Raw genomic sequence first — 26,488 nt, forward strand, 5'->3', positions numbered from 1 at the left:
AGTTGGGAATTTCCAGCAGGACCTTGCGCTATACCCCACACGTCCGGAATTGCTACAGAGGTCTCCAGGAACAATCTTCTCATTTTAAACGCTTCCGTTGGCCACCAAACTACCCAGACACGAGCATTAATGAGCATATCTGAGATGCCTTGCAACGAGCTGTTCAGAAGAGATCTCCACCCCGTCGTAGTCATAGTGTCAGTTCTCTCCTGCACTACTTCAGACATTAGTCGAGTCTATGCCACGTCGTTTTGCAGCAGTTCTGCGTGCTCGCAGGGACCCTACACGATATTAGGCACGTGTACCAGTTTCTTTGGCTCTTCAGTGTACAATACCGAGGCGACGATTTTATGAGACGGATGGATGTAGGTGGCATCAGGGAACAGATAGGATCAATGTGGAAACACAAAACTGAAAAGCCGGCCGAAGTGGCCGTGCGGTTCTAGGCACTGCAGTCTGGAACCGCGAGACCGCTACGGTCGCAGGTTCGAATCCTGCCTCGGGCATGGATGTGTGTGATGTTCTTAGGTTAGTTAGGTTTAACTAGTTCTAAGTTCTAGGGGACTAATGACCTCAGAAGTTGAGTCCCATAGTGCTCAGAGCCATTTGAACCATAAAACTGAAAAACATAATGTCTGGAGAATTGTGTAGGAAGCTAGCAATGTATCTCAGAAGAGTGAAAGCTTCATACACATGAGACACGTCTGAAATTTAAGGTGCTATAGAAGTGCTGTTTCATTAAATAAAACGTAACATAGTGTTCAAGGTGGTCTAGCACTGAAGCAACGGATCATATGTCCTGTTTTCATAGAAGGAACGCTAGATTGTCGATAGTATCTCAACTTGCTAACAGACCATTAACACACATCAGAAGATGTTTCACTGCAGACTATTAGGAACGTATGATATCAGCATGATGGTTGTCTTGCATTTTGTCCATGACGTACTGTATCTCGTCTATCCAGTTGTTTTCAAATCATTAGATTGGACGCAGCCCATCTGTAAATTAACCGGCTCGTTCGCCAGATTTGACCATCTTAGATTTTTTCCTCTGGGGAGAGCTAAAAGACATGCATTCAAGGACAGGTCCACCATACCAGATGATATGGAACTGTGTATTACTTTCGCCAGCACTGAAATTCTTGCTGAAATACTGGAAGTCTGGTATCAGTCTTGCCATGACAAAGTGTTAGCTTTTACTGAAGCTAGCAATAGGCATTTTCAGCACTACCTTCCAAAGCTAATTCTCTTGCTCCTTCAGAATCCAAAACATATGTTTATTAACTTTTTCCGTAAGCGTTTGATAAACATGAAGTAGACAATTACCAGTATTTAAAATTTTCTAACTGCAGTTTCTCGTGGATTGTTTGCACTAGAAATCCAAAAAAAAAGATTGAAATTGAAATTTAACCTTATTGCAATTTATTAATGGCGATGGACAGCATACCTTTAAAATGACGTTTTACAATAAGTACTGATTCTAGTGATGGTTAAAATCTGCATGTGGCTGCAATTGTGGGGATCTGGTTAAATTTCATTTCTGTGAAAACAGCAAATTTTAAGTAAGTTTACGTAAAAAAATTCAGCTAAGCTTTAAGACATCGTAATTCTGTGTTAACCCAACCCAGTTGGGAAAAAGTAGTCAGGAAATGACTTATAGTCATTTTTAATAGCTATGATAATTATAGAGAGACCAATATCAAATTCGCTTTGTGGAATAGAAGTATAGCAATATCTGCTACCAGTATAGTTGTTCTAAAAAAGGTAAATTTAACTGCCTTTCACTCTTTAAAATACGGTTAGTATTTGTGGTCAAATTTCTAAGTTTAGAACGTAAGATGCATCCGCTTCGAACATGAAACCGATTTCTGTCTTGTGCGGAAGTTCGTGATATTTTACGGAAGTGGTGATTCAGACTCACAGGGCGCTGCAGTTTGACGCAACTGACTTAATCTGCTTACAAAAGCTTAATAATGAAGAGAAGTTTAATTTAAAATTGATATAATCACATTTGGCTACTGTATCTGAAGGGGTACGGGGCGTGGAATCTAAGGATGATTGACCAGTCAGCTAAGATTTAAGGTCTTCTTTTGTTTCTGTCAGAGCCTTGAAAGAAAGGTGCTCATCGAAAATTGAATTGATTTGTAAGACAGATATAAAAATGTTAAACAATAACGTCGTGTTAGCACTTCAACGGTAAGATACACATTTACATTGCAAAATTACGTCAGCAAAAACAAAAGAACGTGTTCATAAACACTTGCTTAAAATTCCATTTATGTCAAGTCTGTGAATGTTTGTTTCTCATACCACTTGAAACATCATACCTACGTGCAGTAATCGCTCCTGGATATCTAATGATGGGTAAATTCCGAAACGCGTCTTATGAGCAATAAGGTCATTCTTGCCTGATGTTTGACTCTCTCTTATCATTGCGATCCAGTCAGCCTGAATGTAGAACTACTAATTGTTTTAATTTCAAGAGCGACGTCTGTTAACAAATGTCAAAAGAACTATTTTTTCCTGTGATATAATTACAAATAACCAATTTTTGGATTTTTTTCTCTACTTGTACTGCGAAATATTGCTTCTGGCCAACATTCATTATTTTAGGTCAGTGGGAAGTACTCTACAGTTAGGGTGTATCAAAAAATGTGACGTAAAACACCGTACCTTTCGAGTGCGTTGACTTAGAAGCTTCAATTTTTTACACCGCCAAGAGACTATGGACCTTAGTATGTGAGATAAATTTCAATTTGATACGTCTACCCGTTCCTAAGAAAAAGGGTTCTTAACAGACGGACGATAAGATCGAGAGTAAGATAATAAATAATCATAAATTTTTTGTGTTATGTAATTGCGAATTTACTGTTTTAGGATTTTTCGTTTGTTGTACTGTGAAACCTTCCTTTTCGCCAAATTTCACGATTCTAGGCCAGCGGGAAGTACCCTCTAAGTTTTGATTGTGTTTGCAAGTGTTAAAAAATATGACATAAGTTGCCTATGTTTTGATTGCATTGACTTAGAAGCTTCAATCTTTTACATCACCAAGCGAAGAATGACCTCAGTATGTGATTAACTTTCAACGTGATACGTCTCCCCCTTCCGGACAGACGGACGACGAAGCGATCATATAGGGCTTCCGTTTTACCGATTGAGCCACGGAACGCTAAAAACGAGACCCTAAGTGAAATGGCATAGCTTAAGAAGTCAAATTTCTTCGCCTATTTCAGTACAGTAGTCTTAAAATAAAAAAATACATAACATTAAGTTTACGTATGATTATAGGTACCAGCAGTATCTTTTTACTTCTTAAAATTACACACTATCATTTTTATTATAAAACTGCCACAGTTGCTCATTTTTTAAATGTATTCCATCAGCGAACTTCAGTGACGTGACAGCAAGGCGTGCAGAAAACATAAGTGACTGACAACACCATGATCGACATATCTATAGTCAAATCTAAAGAAGCTTTGTTTTGACTGCAACCCTGTTTTCTGCAGTGTTGATGTATTTGTGATTGTGACAACATATTTCAAAATACTTTAGAAGCTTGTGAACAACAAAAGAGCCATAGGAATAGAGGTATCTCAGAACATCACAAAAAGACTCCCACACCATAAGAACAAAGTGAGTGATTATTTAAAAAAAATTCATGTGAACAGCAGACCGTCATAGTGAGTGACATAGCCTCTTAGTAGGTTATCCTGTTCTTTCTCGACAGGATGATCACAGCACATACCAAGACTATACAAATAAACTTTGATATATATGTACACTTGTGTTAAATGTGTTTTTTACCGACTCTGCAGCCTGATGATGAGGTCTAACCTCGAATCATTTTGAGAATTAAATAATTTAAGCAGATAGAAATCTGACAAGGACAGTACCTGTACTTATGGCATGTATCGGTAAGAAAAATGAACCGTTGATGACTGATATCAGTCGAAATCGATTTGCAACAAGATAAATAAATTGTGTTTCAACTACTGGTTGCTACGTGCTTTATAATTTCATATTCTACGGTCGCTGCACAGAAAGGGAACCTTATGGAGCCCAACATTGAAATGCACAAATGCCATCACTTGATTTTCCAGGGACTTCGTTCAATGGCAGAGGAGTCAAAATAAGCGACCACGTCTCGCGACTTATCCGTAGGTACTCGAGCGTTTCTGAAAAAAAAATGAAGGCCAAAGTTTTCGAGATATTTTTAGGTACTTTATGTGCCTTTTGCCCGTCCGGTTAGCCGTGCGGTCTAACGCACTGCTTTCCTGGAGGGTAGGCGCGCCGGTTCCCGGCACGAATCCGCGCGGCGTGTGTAGAGGTCCGGTGTGCCGGCCAGTCTGTGGATGGTTTTTTGGCGGTTTTCCATCTGCTTTGGCGAATGCGGGGGGTTCCCCTTATTCCACCTCAGTTACACTGTGTCGGCGATTGGTGCGCAAACACTTTCTCCATGTAAGCATACACTATCATTACTCTACCACACAAACATAGGGGTTACATTCGTCTGGTGTGAGACGTTCCTATGGAGTGGGGAGGGGGGAGGGGGGAGGGGGGGAGGTGGGGGTGTCCACTGGGGACCGAACCGCACAATGGTTCGGTGTGGGGTGTCGGAGGGGTGAGTGGACTGCTGTGGCCTGTTGTGGGGTTGTGTACCACTGAGGCTACGGCGGGGACGAAGCTTCTCCGTCGTTTCTATGTCTCCAGTTCCATACAGTACAACGTGCTTTTTACCATGCGATATCGGCAGATGAAATGGTGGCACAGTGTTTAGTGTTCCAGCTTCTTAATTTTGGGTCCTGCGTTCGAAACTGGATTATTGTTTTTATGTATTTTATTTTTCAATATTTTCATTTATCTACCCATGTCCATAGAAGGTAACCACACGAATGTTTCTTATCAAAATAGGAAATACAAGGGCGTTATAGTAGCTATAAATTTACAACTGGATTTCACAATAAGTATCATACGTTTATTATGTAATTTATGTGTGTATGGTACGGTGAGGGGTCACAATCTTTTTATATTCTCGTATTCTGATATTTCATTCTCATATCAATTCTTATATTATATTCATACACTGATAAGCCAGAACAATATGACCACTGGCCACCGCGACGTTGGTGGTGCTTGGTAGCGTTGCGGGCAGGTGACCCGGTAACGAATGTACGTAAACGGAGCAGACATGGACGGGGGATCCACCTAGCAAAGATATGAGCTGAAAATGGGGAAATCCTTTGAGATAAGTGACTTTCACAAATGACAGATTATTATTACCCAGAGCCTGTCAACGAGTATCTCAAAAACGGCGAAGCTGGTCGAATGTTCACGTGCTACTGTCTTGAGCATCTACGGAAAGAGGTAGAGGATCAGTGAAAGTACCATTAGACGCTGAATGATTGGACGTCCGAGGCTCTTCAGAGAACGTGGGCTTCGGTGTCTTCTCTGCTCTGTAAAGTGGGGCAGATAGCGATGTGTGACATCTCTGCCGAAGAACACAATGCTGGTGCACGTACAAATGTTTCGGAGCACACCGTTCGTCGTACGTTGTTGGACATGGTGCTCCGCAGCAGACCACCCCTACGTGTTGACCCAACGCCATCGTCATTTACGATTGCAGTGGGCACGAGACCATCGGGATTCGATCGTCGATCAACGAAAACATGTCGGTTCTTCGGGTGAATCACATTTTTGTTGCACTGGGTCGATGGTCCTCTCCACAAATGTCATCATCGAGGTGAACGGCTGCTCGAAACATGCAGTGGGCCACGCACGCTGGCTGGTGGGAGTAGCATTATGCTATGGGATACATTCTCCTGCGATTGCATAGGACCTGTGATAGAAATGGATGACAGTAATCGAGGACACGCTGACAGCTGCGAACCACCTGCATCCCTTCAAGCTTGATGTATTCTCCGACGGCGATATCATAACGCCTGATGCAAATCCTGTAGAACCCATCTGGTTGCTACCGGGCGCCATCACCACCTAAGCAAAACAGCTGCCTATTGTTTACCAGAATTACATGACCTATGCGTAGACATCTAATGTCACGTACCTCCACAAACCTACCAACAAACTATCGAATCTCTGATACGCAGAATCAGTTATGTATATAGTTCCAAAGACAGACAATGAAGCTAATAAGCAGGTGATCACAATGTTTTGGCTCATCAGTGTATGTTTATTCTTCAGGAAGATTTGGTGCATTCCCTTAGATCATACCGATCATAGACACATTCGAAACCAGATATTCCGAACACCACGAGCATCGCGCAAAAGTAGGTTTTTCCACAGTGACATTTCTTGTATTTCTTCGTATAAATCTTACTCGTGACAGAAATGTCGTAGCAGTGGTGAATATTTCGCGAGGTGGCAATAAGTTCGCGGCAGACCAAGCCTATGGATGACTTTTCCAAAAACTGACGCTTGATTATGAATCAAGATACAATACTGGTATTTCACCGTATACAATTTCATATAACTTTCTCATTTTTTAAAATTCATTCTTCTGACATGAAATTAGTAGACAAACAAGAACAACTATATATATATATGAATACACACTGCAAACATTCGTATAGTAAGCTTCTACAGACACGGGTGTACCCACGAAACACAAAAATAAAAGTCAGAATTGGGTTTCTAACACGGGGCGCAAAATTAAGAAGCCGCAACGCTAAACGCTGCGCCACCACTTCATTTGCCGATATCGCGTGGTAAAAGACACAATAGCTCAGACTCTTTGACCGCCATTTTTTCAGAAATGGTCGAGTATCTACGGATAAGTCGAGACACGTGTTTTCTTATTTTGCCCCTTCTTCTACTGAGCGAAGTCCCTGCGGAATCAAGTGATGACACTTGCGGTGCTCTCCTCGTAGCGGCACATCTTGCTTTCGGTACATCGTTGCCGCTACGCGAGCGCCACCAATCAGTGGAGCGGGCGAGGCGAGGAGTCGGTACGAGCTGACCCAGCGACATGGCTGCCGTCGCTGCTTGGTCCGACGGATATTTGCAGAAGTTGTCTTCAAGTCTGAAGTTAGATCGGCTGGATGTTTTGGTGCATGCTGGCCTTAGAATCCGGTTTAACGCCCAATTTTGAATATATTGCATCTATTAGTAACACATGGAAATCGAGTTTGAGTGCTGAATTACCAGGATAAACAAGGGTGCATGTTTAAACAACACACCAATGGACTTCTGCTCCTTCCTCCTTTTTATCACGCCCTACAGATCCCTGAATGCCATACACTCCACCTAGCCTTCCGCATCCGCTTACCCTCCTCCACCTGCATCCTCTACCAACTTATAAAATTCCCCTCCCTCCTCTTCCATCTTGTACTCCTCTGAATATCTTACATTATCTGTAAACTCGACACTACCCATCCCCTAGTTTCACCCCTGCTCACTGCTCCTTGTACTCTGCTGTGCCTCTGCTGCCACTCCACACACTCCATATCCTTTCCCAACGAAACTTTAATTGCCTTTCCTTGCCCGACCATGAAATCCATTGTGCTGTATACTCATCCTACCAGATCTAAAAGAAACCACCCCACCTCAAGCAGTCAGTTCTCTCTTCCCTTCCTCTCCTCTCCTCTTCGCCCACACCCTAAGGCTTGCTCCTGAACGACATCCTTCTTCGCTGCTCCAAACGTCCTCCCACACAGACACCCTCTTACACATTACCCCAACTGCTACATTGCTATGATACCTCTCTTCCTGGCAGTCTAGGTCCACTCAACACTTCACTCATCTGTATATCTACTTTAATCAGTCAGCACGTTGGCTTTTTACTCTTTTAACTTGTGAAACTGTCCCTCTGTCTTTTATCTTCTGTGAAAGATTCAGTTGTCATTTCATCTGTGTCAACCTTTTAATTTTTCAACAAATCCAGCTTTTGTATTTCAAATTATGCAACTGAATCTATATCTTTTTATTATGTCAGACATTTATTTTTTCAGCTGAGGTGTCCAATTTTAAAATGTGTCCTAAACTTTTTATTCTCATATGGCTGAACAGCGGTGACTTGTACACGCTGACAGTCCCCCTCCCTCCCCCACGCCCTCCCCCCTCCCCCCCCCCAACCCCATCCTATGGAGCTATGGTAATGAAATGACAATAAAAGAAAAAAAAGCGGTACTTCACCCAAGATTAATCGAACAGTATGTCATTTCTGTAAATTAATGTGATTTCGACAAACCTGGACTTGCTACGGAAAGTAGCACTTTGTAAGACTGAAGCTACATGTTAACTCTTGATATGTTCGAACTGGTGAGGCTCGGTTAACTAGAATATTTCTTCGCACGTGAACACCTACTTGAATTACTCCATTCTAGTGCTAAGTTTACTGGAGAGAACCTGAGTTGGTTCTGCAGTAGGCGATTTGGTGATTGGATGACCCTGCTGTGTGTGTGTATACGTGGCACCGTTAGATTAGTTGCTTACTACCCATTGCCTTTGTCCTCTGAATATTATGGCCTGTACTTGTCGTCAGCGACACTACTGCAGGCGCTTATATGTTGCCCTTACGCCACAAGTTGTAGTATAGTTATAATTCTGTAAGTTTTTTTATGTTCTGTAATATTTGTTGGGATCGTTAATGCCTTGTGTGTATCTCAATTATCTCACGAAAAGAGTTTTTTCAGTTGTTAATTCAAGCTATAACATTGTCTCAAAATATGATAGAAATCCCAAAGAGATTCGGGTCGTATGTAAAGTAAACCAGTGGCAAAAAACAGTCAGTATCGTCATTGGGCGATAGCGATGGAAGTGTTACCGATGATGGTGCCATTAAAGCGGAGTTACTAAGTACAGTTTTCCGTGATTCCTTCACGAAAGAAGACGAAGTAAATATTCCATAATTCGAAACCGGAACAGCTGTTACCATGCGTGACATAAAAGTAGATGTCTTAGGTGTTGCGAAACAACTCAAATCACTTAAGAAAGGCAAGTCTTCGGGTCCAGATGGTATACCAGTTAGGTTCCTTTCAGAGTATGCAGACACAATAGCGCCTTTCTTAGCAATCATATACAACCGCTCACTTGACGAAAGGTCTGTCCCTAAAGATTGGAAAGTAGCACAGATCACACAAATATTCAAGAAAGGAGATAGGAGTAACCCATTGAATTACAGACCCACATGACACACCTCAATTTGCTGTAGGATTTTTGGAGCATATACTGTACTCGAACATTATGAAGCACCTCGAAGAAAATTGCTTATTGATAGATTTCCAACACGGATTCAGAAAATATCGTTCTTGTGCAACGCAGCTAGCTCTTTATTCCCATGAAGTAATGAGTGCTGTCGTCAAGGGATCTAAGATCGATTCCATATCACTAGATTTCCAGATGGCTTTTGATACCGTTCCTCACAAGCGACTATTAATCAGTTGCGTGCATATGGAGTATAGTCTCAGCTGTGTGACTGGATTCCTGATTTCCTCTCAGAGAGGTCACAGTTCGTAGTGATAGACGGTAAATCATCGAGCAGAACAGAAGCGATATCTGGCGTTCCGCAAGGTATTGTCATAGGCCCTCTGCTGATCCTGATTTACATAAATGATCTAGGTGGTAAAATGAGCAGCCCCCTTAGATTGTTTGCAGATGACACTGTAATTTACCGTCTAGTAAAATCATCAGACGATCAATTCCAGTTACAAAATGATCTATAGCGAGTTTATGTATGGTGCGAAAAGAGGCAGTTGGCACTAACCAAAGGAAAGTGCGAGTTCATCCAAATGGGTACTCAAAGAAATCCGATAAATTTTGGGTACACGATAAATCGCACAAATCTAAGGACTGTCAATTCGACTAAATACCTAGGAATTACAATTATGAGCAACTTAAATTGGAAAGAACACATAGATAATGTTGCGGGGAAGGCGAAAGAAAGACTGCGCTTTGTTGGCAGAACACTTAGAAGATGCGACAAACCCACTATAGAGACACCCTACATTACACTTGTCCGTCCTCTGCTGGAATATTGCTGCTCAGTGTGGGATCCTTACCAGGTAGAATTGACGGAGGACATAGAAAAAGTGCAAAGAAGGGCAGCGCGTTTTGTGGGGTGTGATACGCGAGTTACAGTGGCAGTCATTGAAACAATGGCGGTTTTCTTTGCGGCGAGAGCTATTTACGAAATTTCAGTCACCAACTATCGCTTCCGATTGCGAACATATTTTGTTGACACCCACCTACACAGGGAGAAATGATCATCATAATAAAATAAGAGAAATCAGAGCTCGAACGGAAAGATTTAGGTGTTCCTTTTTCGCACGCGCCATTCGAGAGTGGAATGGTAGAGAAGTAGTATGAAAATGGTTCGATGAACCCTCTGCCAGGCACTTAAGTGTGAATTTCAGAGTAACTGTGTAGATGTAGCCAAAATTAAAGGCATTTCCTCCCTGTTCTTTATTCAAATCATTAATGTCGTTATGAAAGCGTCATGTGCGCACGTAATGAAATAATAATTAACATATTAAATATTTTTGACTGTGAACGACCAGTGATCCTTATAAATATTGTACTAATGTTACTGTAATGAAAAGAAAGTGGACAAATATCCGTATGTATAATGTATTACAAAAAAAGAAAAACGGCGAAATCCGCCATTCCATTGCAATGCGTTGCCATTCCAATCTTGCTTCGCTATTAGCTTGTCTCTCAAGTGATTTTGGTTATTCGTGTGAGTTAACTACATTCTCATGTCTATCAGTGTTTAAAGTAATGAAAGCGACATAGTTAACTATATCGTGATTACTTCCTTGAACATTTACTTTCTATTTTTATCAAAGAGGTAAGTTCATAATAGTGACAAAAAGTGAAACATTTAAATATGGAAGATTTTTTTTGGTATAGGAACTAATCTCAGTCGCCAAATTCGGCAATGTTATTTTTCAGTATTTAATTGCAATAGAACTTGTAATCACTTTCCTTTGTTCCAAAGTCAGATCGACCATTGGAACTCTAAGATCCATAGAGCTAAAGTCAACATTACGAGCTCAAAGAATTTAACCAAACAAATTGTTTCCAAGAAAACAGTGGGCCATTGCTCAAAATGGTTCAAATGGCTCTGAGCACTATGGCACTTAACATCTGAGGTCATCAGTCCCCTATAACGTAGAACTACTCAAACCTAACTAACCTAAGGACATCACACACACCATGCCCGAGGCAGGATTCGAATCTGCGACCGTAGCGGTCGTGTGGTTCCAGACTGAAGTGCCTAGAACCACTCGGCCACACTGACGGCGGGCCATTGCTATTTGAAAATAATACTAAGGAATAGTCATGAGATTTTCAGTAATTCTACATTTTTATTCTACATTTTTATTGAAGACATAATTCAATAACTAAGTCAAATATAAATTGTGGTCCCAGTTTGTACGTTTATCGTTGCTACAGCGTAAGTGAATAGTACGAAATAATATCTTACGTGCCGTTTAATAAATGAATTTATTAAATCCCGAATAAAGAATGAAAAGGAAACCTAAATTTCGTGTGGTAACGGTAAAAAGTAATAGTTTTCCACGTTCTAGTCAAGTGATATATATTAAGCACTAGGTTATAAACTGAGCTTTGTTCTAATGTCTATGCGCCACTATGTAAAGAGTACCTTGTGTAAAAATGTTGTAGTTTTATTGAGGGTACAGGGGAACTTACATTAATGTTAACGTATAAGTCCTACTACAACAAAGAAGTGAAACTCAGTTCAGCGAATTGTTTCGATGCTATGTAATCTGTTGTATTGCCAAACGCTAATATTGTTTTCTCTTCAGATGAGCAGGATCTGTTGGTATATAACTTGAATTTGATGGCTGTTCTGAAACTAATGTTCAGTTCGCCAGTTATTGCAGTTGTGCAAACGCTTACAGCACGAATACGATATGCTATGGAGGCGGCGACGGAAGAGGTGTTGGCAAACACATGGAAAGAAATTAAGTATCGCCCAGACCTTCTACGGGCAACAAACGCAGCGAATGTGGAAGGCCATCCAGAAAAAAATATCATTGTGAGTTACGCTATCATTTGCAACCAGCAGCATATCAATATATACGTAACTTAGGAAAAAAATCGTAATCAGGGAAACACTTTACGCTCATCCTATGTTTTCATCACTCGATAGGAAGATTTCAGTTAGATTACATCGTGGTTAGATAGAGATTCCGAAATCAGATATTGGATTGTGAGGCATTCCCAGGAGCAGATATGGACTCTGGTCAAAATTTAGTAAAGAATAGGCTGAAGTTTAAGAGACTAGTCAGGAAGAATCAGTGCTAAAAGAATTACTAAGAAATGACGAGATACGCTGAAGTTCTCTGAGGCTACAATTACTGCTATAAGAAAAAGCTCAGTAGGCAGTTCAGTTGAAGAGAAATGGACATCTCTAAAAAGGGCAATCACAGAAGCTGGAAAGAAAAACATAGGTACAAAAAAGGTAACTGTAAACAAACCATGTGTAACAGAAGAAGTACTTCAGTTATCGACGAAAGAAGGAAGCACAAAAATGTTCAGGGAATATCGGAAATATAGAAATAAAAGTCACTTAGGAATGAAATAAACAGAACAGGCTGTTAAGGTGAAACAGCTTCAAGAATAAGTGAAGAAATCTAAAGAGAAATGATTGTGTGAAGCACTGACTTAGCATGCAGAAAAGTCAAAACAACCTTTCATGAAATTAAAAGCAAGGGTGGTAACAAGAATGCAATGGGAATTCCATAGTAAAATACAGAGGAGAGAGCGGATTTGCGGAAAGTGTCTACTGAAAGCCTCGAAAAGAGGGAAGATTTGTGTGATGACGTGGTAGAAGAAGAGACAGGAGTTGATATAGAAGAGATAGGGGATCTAGTACTGGAATCAGAATTCAAAAGAGTTTTGGAAGAATTAAGATCGAAGTAGGTAGAATGGATAGATGACATTCCAACAGAATTTCTGAAATCATTGGGGGAAGTGGCAAGAAAACGACTATTCACGATGGTGAGTACAATGTATGAGTCTGGTAATATACCATGTAACTTTCGGAAAAATCCAATCCACACAATTCCGAAGCATTCAGGAGCCGACAAGTGCGAGAATTATCGCACAATCAGCTAAACAGCTCATGCACCCAAGTTACTGAAAAGAGTAATACACAGAAGAACGGAAAAGAAAATTGAAGATTTCTATTAGATGACCAGCAGTTTGTAAGACAGCGATGTAGTCTTTCGCCCCTACAGTTCAATACGTACATCGAAGAAGCAATGATGGAAATAAAAGAGTGGTTCAGGAGTGGAATCAAAATTCAAGGTGAAAGGATATCAATGATACGATTCGCTGATGACACTGCTATCCTGAGTGGAAGTGAAGAAGATTTACATGATCTGGTGAATGAAATGGACTGTCTAATGAGTACAGAATATGGATGGAAGGAAGACGAAAGTAATAAGAAGTAGCAGAAATGAGAACAGTGAGAAAATTAACATCAGAATTAGTGTCACGAAGTAGATGAAGTTAAGGTATACTGCTAACCTAGGCAGCAAAATAAACTAGGCTGTACATCTGTATTTAATATATTATCGTTATCACTTAGTAAATCTCTTAACTAATTTCCAAACTACCAGGGATACTAAGTGTGTGATCTGCAGTAGGAAAGTTAGTTTAGGGGTTCTGTGCAGCTTTTGTGACAGGTGGTTTCATTGGGGAAATTGTAGCGGCGTGGGAATTGAGGAAGCAAACGAGACTCTTCCATTCTTTTGCAGGGTTTTCTCAAGAGATATGATTATAGCTGAACAGGAGGAGAAAATTAGAGCCCTTCAGGCTGATTTGGACAGAGTGAAGGAGGAACTGAAGAGGTTAAGGGGGGGAGGAGGGTAAACAGCGGTGGGAAGAAGTAACTGGGAACAGGGGCCACAGAAAGAGGACAGTGTCTGACAGTTTCCCAATGGGCACAACCAATAGATTTGCCTTGCTACCACAGTTAAGTAAGTAAGAGGCACCAGTAGAAGTAGATTCAGTTAAGATGCAACAGAATCTCACTAGGAAACCAACTGTTTCAAAAAAAAAGTAGAAAGTAAGAGGAAAGTTCTGTCAGACATTGGATTGGTTCCTGTCGAGGCTCTTGATAGAGGGGATTTCACAAGGCATGGCCTACACCGCAGTAGGAAAGGGAAGGGTAAAATGGCAGGGTTGTTAGCGAAATCCAAAAGGGGGGACACTAGTACTCAATGACGTACCTCTTTTTTAGACTAATATCAGTGTCCAATGAGAAGTTCTGGCAGGCAGGTGCTAAAGAGGTCCAAAACTCACAAGATTGTCACAACAGTAAAGTAGATAATAATGTTCCCATATTTAACCAAAATATGGTGGATTAAGGAGAAAAGTAGATTCTCACAAAAGTAAAGTAAAAAATAATGTTACCATTTTTCACCAAAATATTCCGGGATTGAAGAATAAAGTAGATGAGCTTCTGGTTTGTTTAGATGACACTGAATCTGATAATGTAATAGATATACTATGCATGTCTGGGCATCACATGGTGTCTGATATGGAAAAGGCAAATATCAGTGGTTATAAATGGTTCAAATGGCTCTGAGCACTATGAGACTTAACATCTATGGTCATCAGTCCCCTAGAACTTAGAACTACTTAAACCTAACTAATCTAAGGACATCACACAACATCCAGTCATCACGAGGCAGAGAAAATCCCTGACCCCGCCGGGAATCGAACCCGGGAGCCCAGGCGTGGGAAGCGAGAGGTGGTTATAAACTAGCTGCACATTAGAGAGAATAAGGTGAGAGGAGGAGTTGCCATATAAGATATCACTGTGTAAAAGCTTAGATACAAAAATTTTTTGTCTAGAGCAACATATAGAAGCATGTGCCTGTCAACTTAAACTGAAGAAGGGCTCTTTTATAATTGTAACAGTATGTAGGTCCCCTTCAGGAAACTTTCATTTATTCCTGGAAAACTTGGATGCCTTGTTGTGCTATCTGTCAGATAGGGGAAAACAAATTATTATTTGTGGGGACTTCAATGTTGATACATTGAAAGCGTTTAATAGGAAGAATGACCTGGAAGTCTTGCTTGGTTCTATCAATTTGACATCTGTCATTAATTTTCCTACTCGGGTAGTAAAGGACAGCAGCACATTCATAGATACCACTTTTATAGACCAAGGTAAGTTTAAAAACACAAATTCTTGTTCTGTTGAGAATGGCCTTTCTGATAATAGAGCTCAGCTAGTTACAGTATATGACATAGCTCCATTCAGTAATTCAAAATTACCCTTCAAAGTTGTGCATTCAATTAATGACTCAACAATTAGAAATTTCAGGGAAAATCTTCAGCAGTTAGACTGGGATGAGATGTACAAGGAACCCGATGCTAATTTAAAGTATAACTTATTTCATGATACACTTGTAAGAGAATTTGAAAACTGTTTCCCCAAGAAAGTAGTTAAATCTAATTATAACAAACCATGCGAAAACCTTGGCTTACTAAAGGAATAAAAATATCTTATAACCACTAAAGGGAACTGTATCTCACAACAAGAAAGAGTAATGACCCAGAAACAGCCAAATATTATAAAAAGTACTGTGCTACATTAAGAAAGGTTATTAAAAAGTCCAGGAGCATGTGTATCATGTCTGAGATTGAAATCTCTGATAACAAAATCAAAACACTTTGGAATATTATTACAAGGGGGACAGGGCAACCAAGAGTACAGGATGACAGCATTACCATCAAAGCAAATGGAAATTTGACAAACAACAAGCTGGAAGTCGAAAACATTTAAAAAAATCATTTTTTAAATGTAGAGAAGATAGGATCTAAATGTTCATTAGAAGAAGCAAGGCAGTTAATGGAAGAGGCCTTCCCCACACAATTTGATACAATTGAAATTCCACCCACCTCTCCTTCTGAAATTAGGAAGATAATCAACTCTCTCAAGAATAAAAGCTCACATGGAATTGATGGCATTTCCAGCAGGATAATAAAAGCCTGTTCCCAAGAGATAAGTGGGATTCTTAGCCACATATGTAATAGCTCTCCGAAGCAGGGTATTTTCCCAGATAGACTGAAGTATGCCATTGTTAAACAACTACATAAAAAGGGGATGCATCTGACGTAAACAACTACCGCTAAATCTCTCTTATGACTGCCTTATCCAAAATTCTTGAAAAAGTAATGTATTGTACAGTAGTTTCACACCTTTGTGAAAATAAAGTTTTATCAAAATGTCAGTTTGGTTTCCAGAAAGGTTTTTCAACGGAAAATGCTATATATACTTTCACTAATGAAATATTATATGCCCTGAGCAACCGGAAGTCACCTGTTGGGATTTTTTGTGATCTCTCAAAGGCTTTTGACTGTGTAAATCATGGAGTACTTCTAGATAAGCTCAAGTACTGTGGTATGAACGGGACAGCGCTCAAATGGTTTAAATCATACCTAACTGGAAGAGGGCAGAAAGTGGAAATAAGCAGTTCACATAATATGCCAAAAACTGATGATTTTTCAAACTGGGGAACAATCAAGAATGGGGTGCCGCAAGGTTCGGTCTTGGGTCCTCTGCTGTTCTTAATATATATTAATGACCTGCCATTCTATATTCACGAAGATGCAGAGCTGGTACTTTTTGCCGATGATACAAGTAGTATAGCTATCACACCCAATAGACAAGAATTAACTGGTGAAATTGTAAACGATGTTTTTCAGAAAATCATTAATTGGTTCTCTGCAAATGGGCTCTCATTAAACGTTGACAAAACACACTATATACAGTTCCACACAGCCGGCCGGTGTGGCCGTGCAGTTCTAGGCGCTTCAGTCCGGAACCGCGTGACTGCTACGGTCGCAGGTTCGAATCCTGCCTCGGGCATGGATGTGTGTGATGTCCTTAGGTTAGTTAGGTTTAAGTAGTTCTAAGTTCTAGGGGACTGATGACCTCAGATGTTCAGAAATCGGTATATAAGGTAGAATATTCAAAATTTCTACGTGTATGCATTGATGAGGGGTTGAACTAGAAAAAAAACACACTGAATATCTGCTGAAACGTATGAGTTCAGCTACTTACGCTATTAGGGTCATTGCAAATTTTGGCGCTATACATCTCAGTACATTAGCTTACCACGCCTATTTTCATTGAGTAAAAGAGTATTCATTGCACAAAAGCGTGTAATCAGAATAATTGTTGGAGCTCATCCAAAATCATGCTGCAGACACTTATTTAAAGAGCTAGGGATCTACACTGTAGCCTATATATATATATATATATATATATATATATATATATATATATATATATATATATATATATATACTTATGAAATTTGTTATTAACAATCCGAATGAATTCAAAAGTAATAGCAGTGTACATGGCTACAACACTAATATAAAGGATGATCTTCACTACTCAAGGTTAAATCTAACTTTGGCTCAGAAGGGGGTAAATTATATTGCCACAAAAGTCTTTGGTCACTTACATAATAGCATCAAATGTCTGATAGATAGCCATATAGCATTTGAAAGGAAATTTAAAAAAATTCTGAATGGCAACTCCTTATACTCATTAGATGAATTTTTGGATATAGTAAGTGGGTAATTTCCCTACACCCCACCAAAACAAAAAAAAAAAAAAACAAAAAAAATACATATTAAGTGTCATGTAATATTTTGTGTAATGTAATATCTTGTATTGACACCTTTTATTAACCTGACACGTTCCACATCATTACGCAGTGTCGTATTCATGATCTATGAACAAGTACTAATATAATCTAATCTCTAATAGGGGAATAACTTCCATGGTATTTGAGGGAGCTGCAGAGGTTAAAATCTGTAGAGGAAATCTGAGATGCGAATACATCCAGCAAATGACTGAGGACGTAATTTGCAATTGCTACTCAGAGATGAAGAGGTTGATACGGGAGAAGAACTCATGGCAGACAGCATCAAACTAGTCGGAAGACTGCCGATAAAAAAAAATAATAAAAAGGAAATGTGAACACACAAAAGACGTGCGCATTTGAAACTAAGGGTGATGCTTCTTGCAGGCTCTGACCCTCGTCTATGGTTTTCCTACACAGCGAGCTGGGTGCTCGTGACGCCACAGAGGCCGTCTCTTACCGAGCTTGTTGCAGCCGCACAGCGAAGGACAGCCGGCGTAGTCCGGTCCCTGGGCCGCTGTCTTCCCGTCTGGGCAGCAGCCGAAGAACTCGTCCTCACAACCCCTCAGCGCCGCTGTGACGTCTGGAACATCGCGACAACTATTAAACATCGCCGGGACACTGAGGAAGGATACTAGCTTGCTTAGTGAAACATTAACTTATTTATTCAGACATACGGGGCGAACCAGGACTCTACCGACAATCATTCAAAGATGGTACCATGGACGAAAGCAAGAAAAAATGTTTAGTAAATATTGGTTCTAAAATTCATACCTTAAGAGCTATGGCTACTTGTTCGTCTTCGATACTGTGAGACACATCTCTTCCATGCAAACTCTTTTCCTTCCGTATACTGGGAGGAGACAGTACGGACCAAATAATAAAAAACTGTTCAATAAGCATGTACCCTAAATTGCATTCCTTAAGAGCTATGATCTTTTGTTTAGTAGAGGAGATAAAATTCACAAGAGCGAAGATGAGAAAGTGCTCATAGCTCTTACGGTAGGCACTTTACGGCCTATGTTTAATGGACATTTTTCTTGTTTTCCTCCGTACTAGCATCTCTCAAAGTACGGAAAAATGGTTCAAATGGCTCTGAGCACTATGGGACTTAACTTCTGAGGTCATCAGTCGCTAGAACGTAGAACTACTTAAACCTAACTAACCTAAGGACATCACACACATCCATGCCCGAGGCAGGATTCGAACCTGCAACCGTAGCGGTCGCGAGGTTCCAGACTGTAGCACTTAGAACCGCTCGACCACCCTGGCCGGCAAACTACGGAAAGCAAAGAACTTTCAATAGAAGGGATGTCTCTCACAGTAGCGATGATGAACAAGGGCTCATGGCTCTTAAAGGGCGCATTTTAGAGCCCATTTGTTTTTCTTGCTTTGCTCCGTACTACCACCTCTGAAAGTTTGTCGGTGGATTTCTGTTCACCAGGCGGTAGCCAAACATATGGAAACAGCAGAAACACTGCACATTTACATGGCTGATACGCTGTAGGAGAATCGTTTGGATTCAAAACAGCTCCCAGTTGTCACGAATGGATAAATACAGGTGTTGTATAGTTATCAGTCGAATCTTATATCATTCTTCCCGAAAATAGTTGCAAGTTCAATTAACAATGATGAGGGTGGATAGCGGCCAGGTACCCTTTTCTCTAAAGTAGACCACAATGACTAAATAATCTTGAGATCTGCTGACGTTGGAGGCCAGGGGAGATGGAATAATTCAGCTCGGCCTCACAGAATCAGTCCCAAGCGATTTGAGCTGTTTGAGACTTACCCTCTTGGAACTCTACATCATCGCTGGGTTACAAACATGGTACCATGGTGTGGAGCTGAATGAGCAAATGACCCTTGGCACTAATGCGATCTTCTAAAGTAACCATGGAGTACCATGATATGACTATGCAAGTCATCACCGCACCCGCCATGTTTCACTCCTGGGACGTAAACTCGGACAGAAGTTGCAAACACAGTACGAAAACACACATCCGACAAAATGACATACTTCTGTTGCTTGTGCAGGTGTTATGGTTTAGGCTCCACGTTTTCCTGTTACGGCATTTGCATTACCGATGAGTAGTTTTGGAATTCCAGCTCGCGTTGCAGTTGCTGCTTATGCAGCTCTCTTAGTGTTGTTTTGGTGCTGACAGCGTCCGCGAGTTCTGCAGTGACCTTTGCGGCTGTTGTCCGCTTATGTTTCGTCACAATCCTCTTCAAACCCCGTCCGTCATGATCACTCAATAGACACTTTCGTCCGCGTTGTGATATAGCTTTCTCTGTATGCGCTATAATTCTTCGATACTTTGTCTCTTGAACCACCAAATACCTCGTTGTCTTGGTTACGGAGACGTCTGCGATACGAGAAGCAGCAATTTGCCGGCTTTCGACTTTACTTAGCTTCGACGTAACGCACTCACAGCTACACAGAACACTTTTCTGACCGCGACTGGCACCTGCAACGTTTTGAGGACACTGCACAGGTGTCGTTCGTGATCAAATACAACAGGGCAACCCGTAGGCTTCGCTAGCATCTGCATTTATGTTCAAGCGTGCATTTCACTCGGTGTTTCCATATATTTGTCCAATCTCTGTATACAAGTTGGTCATAAGTATCTGAAAAATTTATGGGTGTGTTGCAGGGTGTATTGTGCTGAGAAATAAAAGTTAAGAAAAAAATTTGATACCATGCGCCGTTTCAGATTTAATTAGCATTGAATTTAGCCAATCAGGACGTTGTGCTCGCAGAATCAAGCGGCACGCCAAATACAATTTCTGTCAGCAGTTGTTATAGCGCGGATGACAGCGCAAAGATCGATCAGCCTTTTGCTCGGGTTCGATCTTTACTACCGTTCCATGTGAAACTTTTGTATTACTCTTTTGTTCGGTTTTAGGGAACCAAACGAAGTACACGACACTGCTATGAAATCTTCACGGGTTATCAGCCGAGTGGCGTCGTCTTCCAGTCACAATGTTTCAATGGACTGCGTATCCATCATCTTCAGGCGAAGTGTCGGGATGCTGCTCACTCACTATCATCCCCTCTTCGGGGAAGTGTGTGGGTGAGTTTGTAGCCTTGCGGCCTTTACTCCACTTTGTACTTGTGTGTGTGTTTATTTCTGTGATTTTTAGGTGTCTGCGTGATGTGATGACTGTTCTCTGTGTGTCTGGTACTTGCCTGGAGTTGGCGAGATGATTGATATTTTGGGGGAAGGAGGAGGATCAGGAACTGGATATAGGGATTCTCTCTTCGGCTTAAGTTGTCGAAGATCGTCATTGGGCGTTTGTGCTTGTCACGGGACATGTCATACCGACCTAGGGAGTGGATGAGGAAGTTTCCTGACCTGGAAGAGCCTTCATAGAAGGCCCTTGCCAGATCTTGGAAACGCTCTTTTAGGAGTGGGATTTCTGCTGCAGCGTGCAGATCGTCAATAGGGAATCCGAGGGGTAGACGCAGTGCCCTCTGGAGGGCGCGTTTCTGCAGCCTCTGGAGTTTATCCCGGTGATGCTTCGCCAAGTATGCCCAGACAGGGCATACATACTCCATTACTGGTCGCATCAGGGAAGGGAGCTGGTTGAGTTGAAGACTGGGTATAGGATGGACATTCTGGCACAGACCTCCCTGTGGACCTCGTCTATGTGGGGTTTCCAAGTAAGACGAGAGTCCAGGGTTACGCCAAGGTATTTGGCGGTTCTGTGCCAGGGGAGGTGGGTTCCGTTTAGGTGAAGGTTGACGGGGAGGGGGGGGGGGGGTGCGTTGAGGAGGTCCGCGCCTTCCGAGCCTCCGGGTGATCAGCATAGCGTGTGTCTTTTCAGAGCTGATGGTCATCTAAAACCCTTTGTAGCCAACGGATGACCAGGTCCTTGTTCGCTTTTCTTGTGTAGAAGGCTGTGTCATCTGCGTACTGTGCTGCGTGCACCAGTGGGGCCGTTGGTGTGTCTGCAGTGTACAGACTGTACAAACCGGGTCCAGGACCGATCCCTGTGGCACCCCAGCACGAATACGTCTTTTGATGGAGGTGGCGGTGTCTACTTTGACAGAGAAAGTCCTATTGGTGAGATAGCTTTTGATTTGCTTAACTATGCTCCTGGGGAACCCTTGTGGGTATAAATTATAGAGTAGCCCTCTATGCCATACTGAGTCGAAGGCTTTGGCTACGTATAGTAGCACTATCCCGCAGTAGCCTCTGTGGTTGAAGCCCTCTGTGGCTGCTTCAACCACTCTCATGATCTGTTGTGGGGCATAGTGGTTCTGCTGGAATCCGAATTGGAAATCCGGCAGAAGTTGCTCTCGGGATATATGTTCCTGTATGGGTTTTAGCAGGAGGTGCTCATAGATCTTGCTGAGAGTTGGCAAGAGGCTAATCGGCCTGTAGTGTTGCGGGAATAGAGGGTCTTTCCCTAGTTTGTGTGTTGCGACCACTTCCGCGTGTTTCCAGCAAGCTGGGAACTCTAGGGAACGAGTAATCTCGTTGAAGACGTTCGCAAGGTGTGTGATCGCCGAGGGTAGGAGATTGATAACTGATTGGTGACACTGTCGTGTCCTGGTGCCTTTTTTGTGGGGAGGGACCTAATTACTTTTGCCACGTCCTAGGGGCGAAAAGTGTGGGTTCGTCCTCTGGGTCCTCCTCATCACTGAGGAAGACGGCCAGTTGACGACGGACTACCTCTTCATGTTCTTCATCCTGGGGTTCTACCGCTTGAAACTGCTTCTCCAAGGAGTCGGCGAGGGCGTTGGCCTTTTCAACATGTCTGTAGGCCAGACCCTGTTCGCCGTTGCAGTGGCGGCATCCTAGCGCGTCTTTTTGTGAATTGCTTGGTTGCTTGCCATAGTTTGTGATCATCTACTTTGAGAGCTGTGAGGTGGTTTTGCCATTGCTGTTTTCTGTGCTCATTGAGCGCGACCTTCAGCGCTACCTGTAGACGATTGAGGAGCCTCCTGGTGGCCTGATTTCTGGTGATCTTCCACTCTTTTGCCACTCTGTTCTTATGTCGAATTTGAGCTAGCAAATGTTCCGGGAGCTGTATTTGCGGGGGCGGCCCGTCCCTTTGCGGGGCGAGGGGGGGGGGGGGGGGTTGGCGGCCTCTTCCGCCGGTTACAAGACGGAACCCGTTAGATCTTGTAGCGCTTGTTCTACTGTTTCGGCAGTAGGTGGCGGAGCGCGAGCGATATTAGAGGCGACAGTTTCTGGGTATCGCTCCCAGTCTGTACGTTTGTAAGACGTCTGGTATCGTGGGAGTGCTACCCATCCTCCCACATCGATCTCTAGAATCACTGGGTTGTGCTCGGAGGATATTCTGTTGACTGTCCTTGCGGCCACAAACCCCACGATCCTCCTGGTGAGGGCTATGTCTAACATGTCGGGCTTACCTCCATTTTTTGAAAGTGTGTGGGCTCGACGGGACCACCTGTTTCGAAGTGGTGGTCGCGCGCTAGTCGTTGTAGTTTGGCGCCTGCTCTGGAGTTTAGAGTTTCAATCTGGGTGTTTGGCATTGAAGTCACCTTCTTGAGTTTGCCCCAGAGCAGCTATGCCTCCCTCGTCTATTTAATCTAGTGGGGGGGTCGGTAGATTGCAACAGTTGTTAGGGGCCCGGTGGCAGTGGTTACTTCCACCGCCACTGCTTCGATTTTTATTGGTAGCTGGTATGAATACCTGGTGGTGGGACATCCCTCTTTTTATGTAAATGGCCACTCCTCCGCCTTGGGTTGGCCTATCCTTACGGCAGCTAACGTAGTTGAGGACTGTCACTTTTATTCCCGGTTTTAGGTGGGTTTCCCCCATCATGCATATGTCGATGGAGAACTCATTCGAGAGTTCTCTGAACTCATTGATTAACAATGCAGTCTGCGTTGAAGACGCACATTGTCAGGCCTTGGATATTTGGTCGTCTATCCATGACGGGGTTTTGAAACTATTGAAGAAGTCGCAGAGGGGAGCGACTGCTGGACTGCCTCCTGAAGGGCAACGAGGATCTGGGTGTTCTGCTTCTCGGCCTCCTTGAATTCCTTCATAATTTCCATGAAGAGGTTCATGGTCTGGACCATAATGCCTAACAACTGATCCAAGGGGAGGACTGAGTGTGGGGTTTCCTAGGGCTTCGGGATGCTGTCTCTCTCTGCTCTCTGGTATGGACAACCTCCCCTGAGGTGGTCTACAAAATCGGAGTCTGTTGTCTATTGGCATTTACTCCACTAATACAAGATAAAATTGACTGGAATTAAAAGGGTAAGCTAAATCTTGTCAGAGTTCGACAGGATAAAATACAGTGGGTGCTAGGAAACTAGCGATACGAGGAAGAGGATTATTTGTTCTTCTTCTTCTGCTTAACCATTGGGATAGCAGCGATTATGCGCTGCCAGTCATGCTCATTAAAAATAGGGAAGCGGTTTATAAGGTCCAAATCCCTCTTAGGAATAACGGTGGTTAGATTCGCAATTGCCCAACCGAAATCATAAGGCTTGTGGGGTAGAGGTGGTTTAGGAATATTGGAGTCGGTAAAAGGGTACGGGGTATTGTGATGCTCGTACGTCTTGTCACGCAATGATTTTGCGACCATCTTCAGTGGTCCTGGCGCAGTCATCTCTGTCTCTGTTGGCGGCGTATTGACTACCTCTTCTGTATCTTGTTCTTGGATGGGCGCAACAGTTGTGCCTTCATCTTCCAGCAGCGGCTGTTTCGCCTTGTTCTCGGGAGGGCGGGCGGGCGTTTCGATGACTTTGTTCACGTCCTCCCGTGTTGCTGGTGGAGCTGACTCGGAATCTTGCTTCCGCGAACCCTCCCTTTTCGAGGAGGGGGCTGATATCTCATTCGCCACCTCCGTGGGCACCCCCATAGTGCCCTGCGTTACCGCAGGAGCCGGGAGAGCGTCCATCTGCGTGGCGATGGTGGCAGTCATAACGTCTCGCCTCTTGCGAGACTTGCAGGCCACCATCTCGCGGAGCTGCCCGACCTCGAGGCGTAGCTCGTCGACCTCGGTCCGCAGTGCAGCCCTCTCCTCTGCCATGGCAGATTTGAAAGCGGCAACTGCGTTGGCGACAGCATCATCGATCTTGCGAATGCTGTCGGGATTGCAGCAGCAGAAGTGCCAATGACGTGATGCGCGGGCAGAACGCTTACCGCGTCTTGGTCCATTGCCACCTCTTCTTGCACGGTATTTCGCCGTCAGCGTGTATGCCGTCCTTTCCCGCGGCCACAGCTCTTGAGATAACTGCAGCCACGGTGATTGGCAGCGTGTGAACCGCCGCAGTTGGAACATGTAGCGGTGACGTCCCTGGGCTTCGTGCACTTGCGTGTGAGGTGCGACTTTGCACACTTCAAACACGCGAGTACTCATGTGCAGTCCGCAGCGAAGTGCCCCAGCTTGTGACAGCGAAAGCACTGTACAGGCTTCCTCCTCTTCTGCTTGCTGTCCAGCCCGAGCGCTTGACCCAGGAGGCTGACGATCGCGGCAACTTGTTCTCCTCTTCTTCCCTTCGAGCGTCCAGGCTTGTTGGCGAGGCTTGCTGTCGGGATGCTCCTGCTGCTGCTGCTCTTATCTTTTACTTTCCCCTCTTTGGGGAAGTGTGAGGGGGAGTTTGTAGCCTTTCGGTTTTTACTCCCCTGTGTACGTGTGTGTGATTATTTCTGTAGCTTTTTGGTGTCTGTGATACGTGATGATTGTTCTGTTTGTGTCTGGTACTTGCCTGAGGTAGGCGAGATGATTGGTGTTATATAGGAAGGAACAGGATTAAGGGATTGGGTACTGGGATGCTGTCTGTCGCGCGCCTTTGTAGCCGCTGGATCGCTATCAGATTCCGGTAGCCGACTAATCACGTGCCAACGGAATCGCGCCGGGCATTTGGCGCCACCGGTGGTGGTGGTGGTGGTGGGGGGGGGGGGGGGGGGTGATGCGCGTGCGGGTGTCGATTCCCGGTGTCTGTTCATATCAGCGCCGGCCGCGGTCCCCTTCGGACCGGAGCGTTCATGCCGAATTTTCCTAACTGCAGGATCCCAAGCTGTATTGAGATGGTAACCACTGTCTCGATTAACTAAATTTTCGTGCAGACGAATCTCTACCGCTTCTTTTATCACCGAATTCCAAAATCCTCTGGCGCTGCATAAGTTCTTTGTTTCTTCAAATTCGAAGGTATGCTTTTCGTTGATGCTGTGTTCCGCCGCCGCGGACATGTCAACCTGTCCAAGACGCACGTTTATTATATGTTCCGTACGGCTCTGTGTAATGCAACGTTACGCCTGCCCTATGTATTGCATTCCACATTCGCATCCAATTCTACTAACACCCGGCGTCATTAGTACTAGTGGGTCTTTGGTCGATCCAAGAATATCCCTGATTTTCTTTGCTGCGTGAAAGACGGTCTTCACTTGGTGCTTCTTAAGGATTCTTGCGATCTTCGCAGTTGGTGGTCCCGCATACGGCAGGAACGCACAGCCTCTCGTGTCGCCCTCTTCCAGTCTCTCTGCTCCTCTCTTCTTATTGTTCCTCAAAGCTCTTCCTATTAGTTTCTCGCTGTAGCCGTTTCTTCTGAAGGTTTCCTTTAGATGTTGCAATTCACTCGGTAAGCTCTTCTTGTCGCAAATGGGCCTCGCCCTGTGCACCAAGGTGTTAAGTACAGAGATGCGGCCCGCATCTCGTGGTCGTGCGGTAGCGTTCTCGCTTCCCACGCCCGAGTTCCCGGGTTCTATTCCCGGCGGGGTCAGGGATTTTCTCTGCCTCGTGATGGCTGGGTGTTGTGTGCTGTCCTTAGGTTAGTTAGGTTTAAGTAGTTCTAAGTTCTAGGGGACTTATGACCACAGCAGTTGAGTCCCATAGTGCTCAGAGCCATT

The 26,488-nt window shown here is 43.3% G+C and overlaps 1 protein-coding gene across 1 annotated transcript in view; it reads right to left on the reverse strand.

The window, feature by feature from the left end:
- The window catches only part of LOC126456525 (agrin-like), a 1,113,065-nt gene that overhangs the window by 188,405 nt on the left and 898,172 nt on the right, over positions 1-26,488 (reverse strand). Inside the window, exon 12 of the mRNA XM_050092274.1 lies at positions 18,115-18,237. Coding sequence (XP_049948231.1) covers positions 18,115-18,237 — 123 coding nt within the window. The remainder of the gene's footprint in view (positions 1-18,114; positions 18,238-26,488) is intronic.

The sequence above is a fragment of the Schistocerca serialis genome, chromosome 2, assembly GCF_023864345.2.
Source record: "Schistocerca serialis cubense isolate TAMUIC-IGC-003099 chromosome 2, iqSchSeri2.2, whole genome shotgun sequence".
In the NCBI taxonomy this organism is placed as follows: Eukaryota; Metazoa; Arthropoda; class Insecta; order Orthoptera; family Acrididae; genus Schistocerca; species Schistocerca serialis.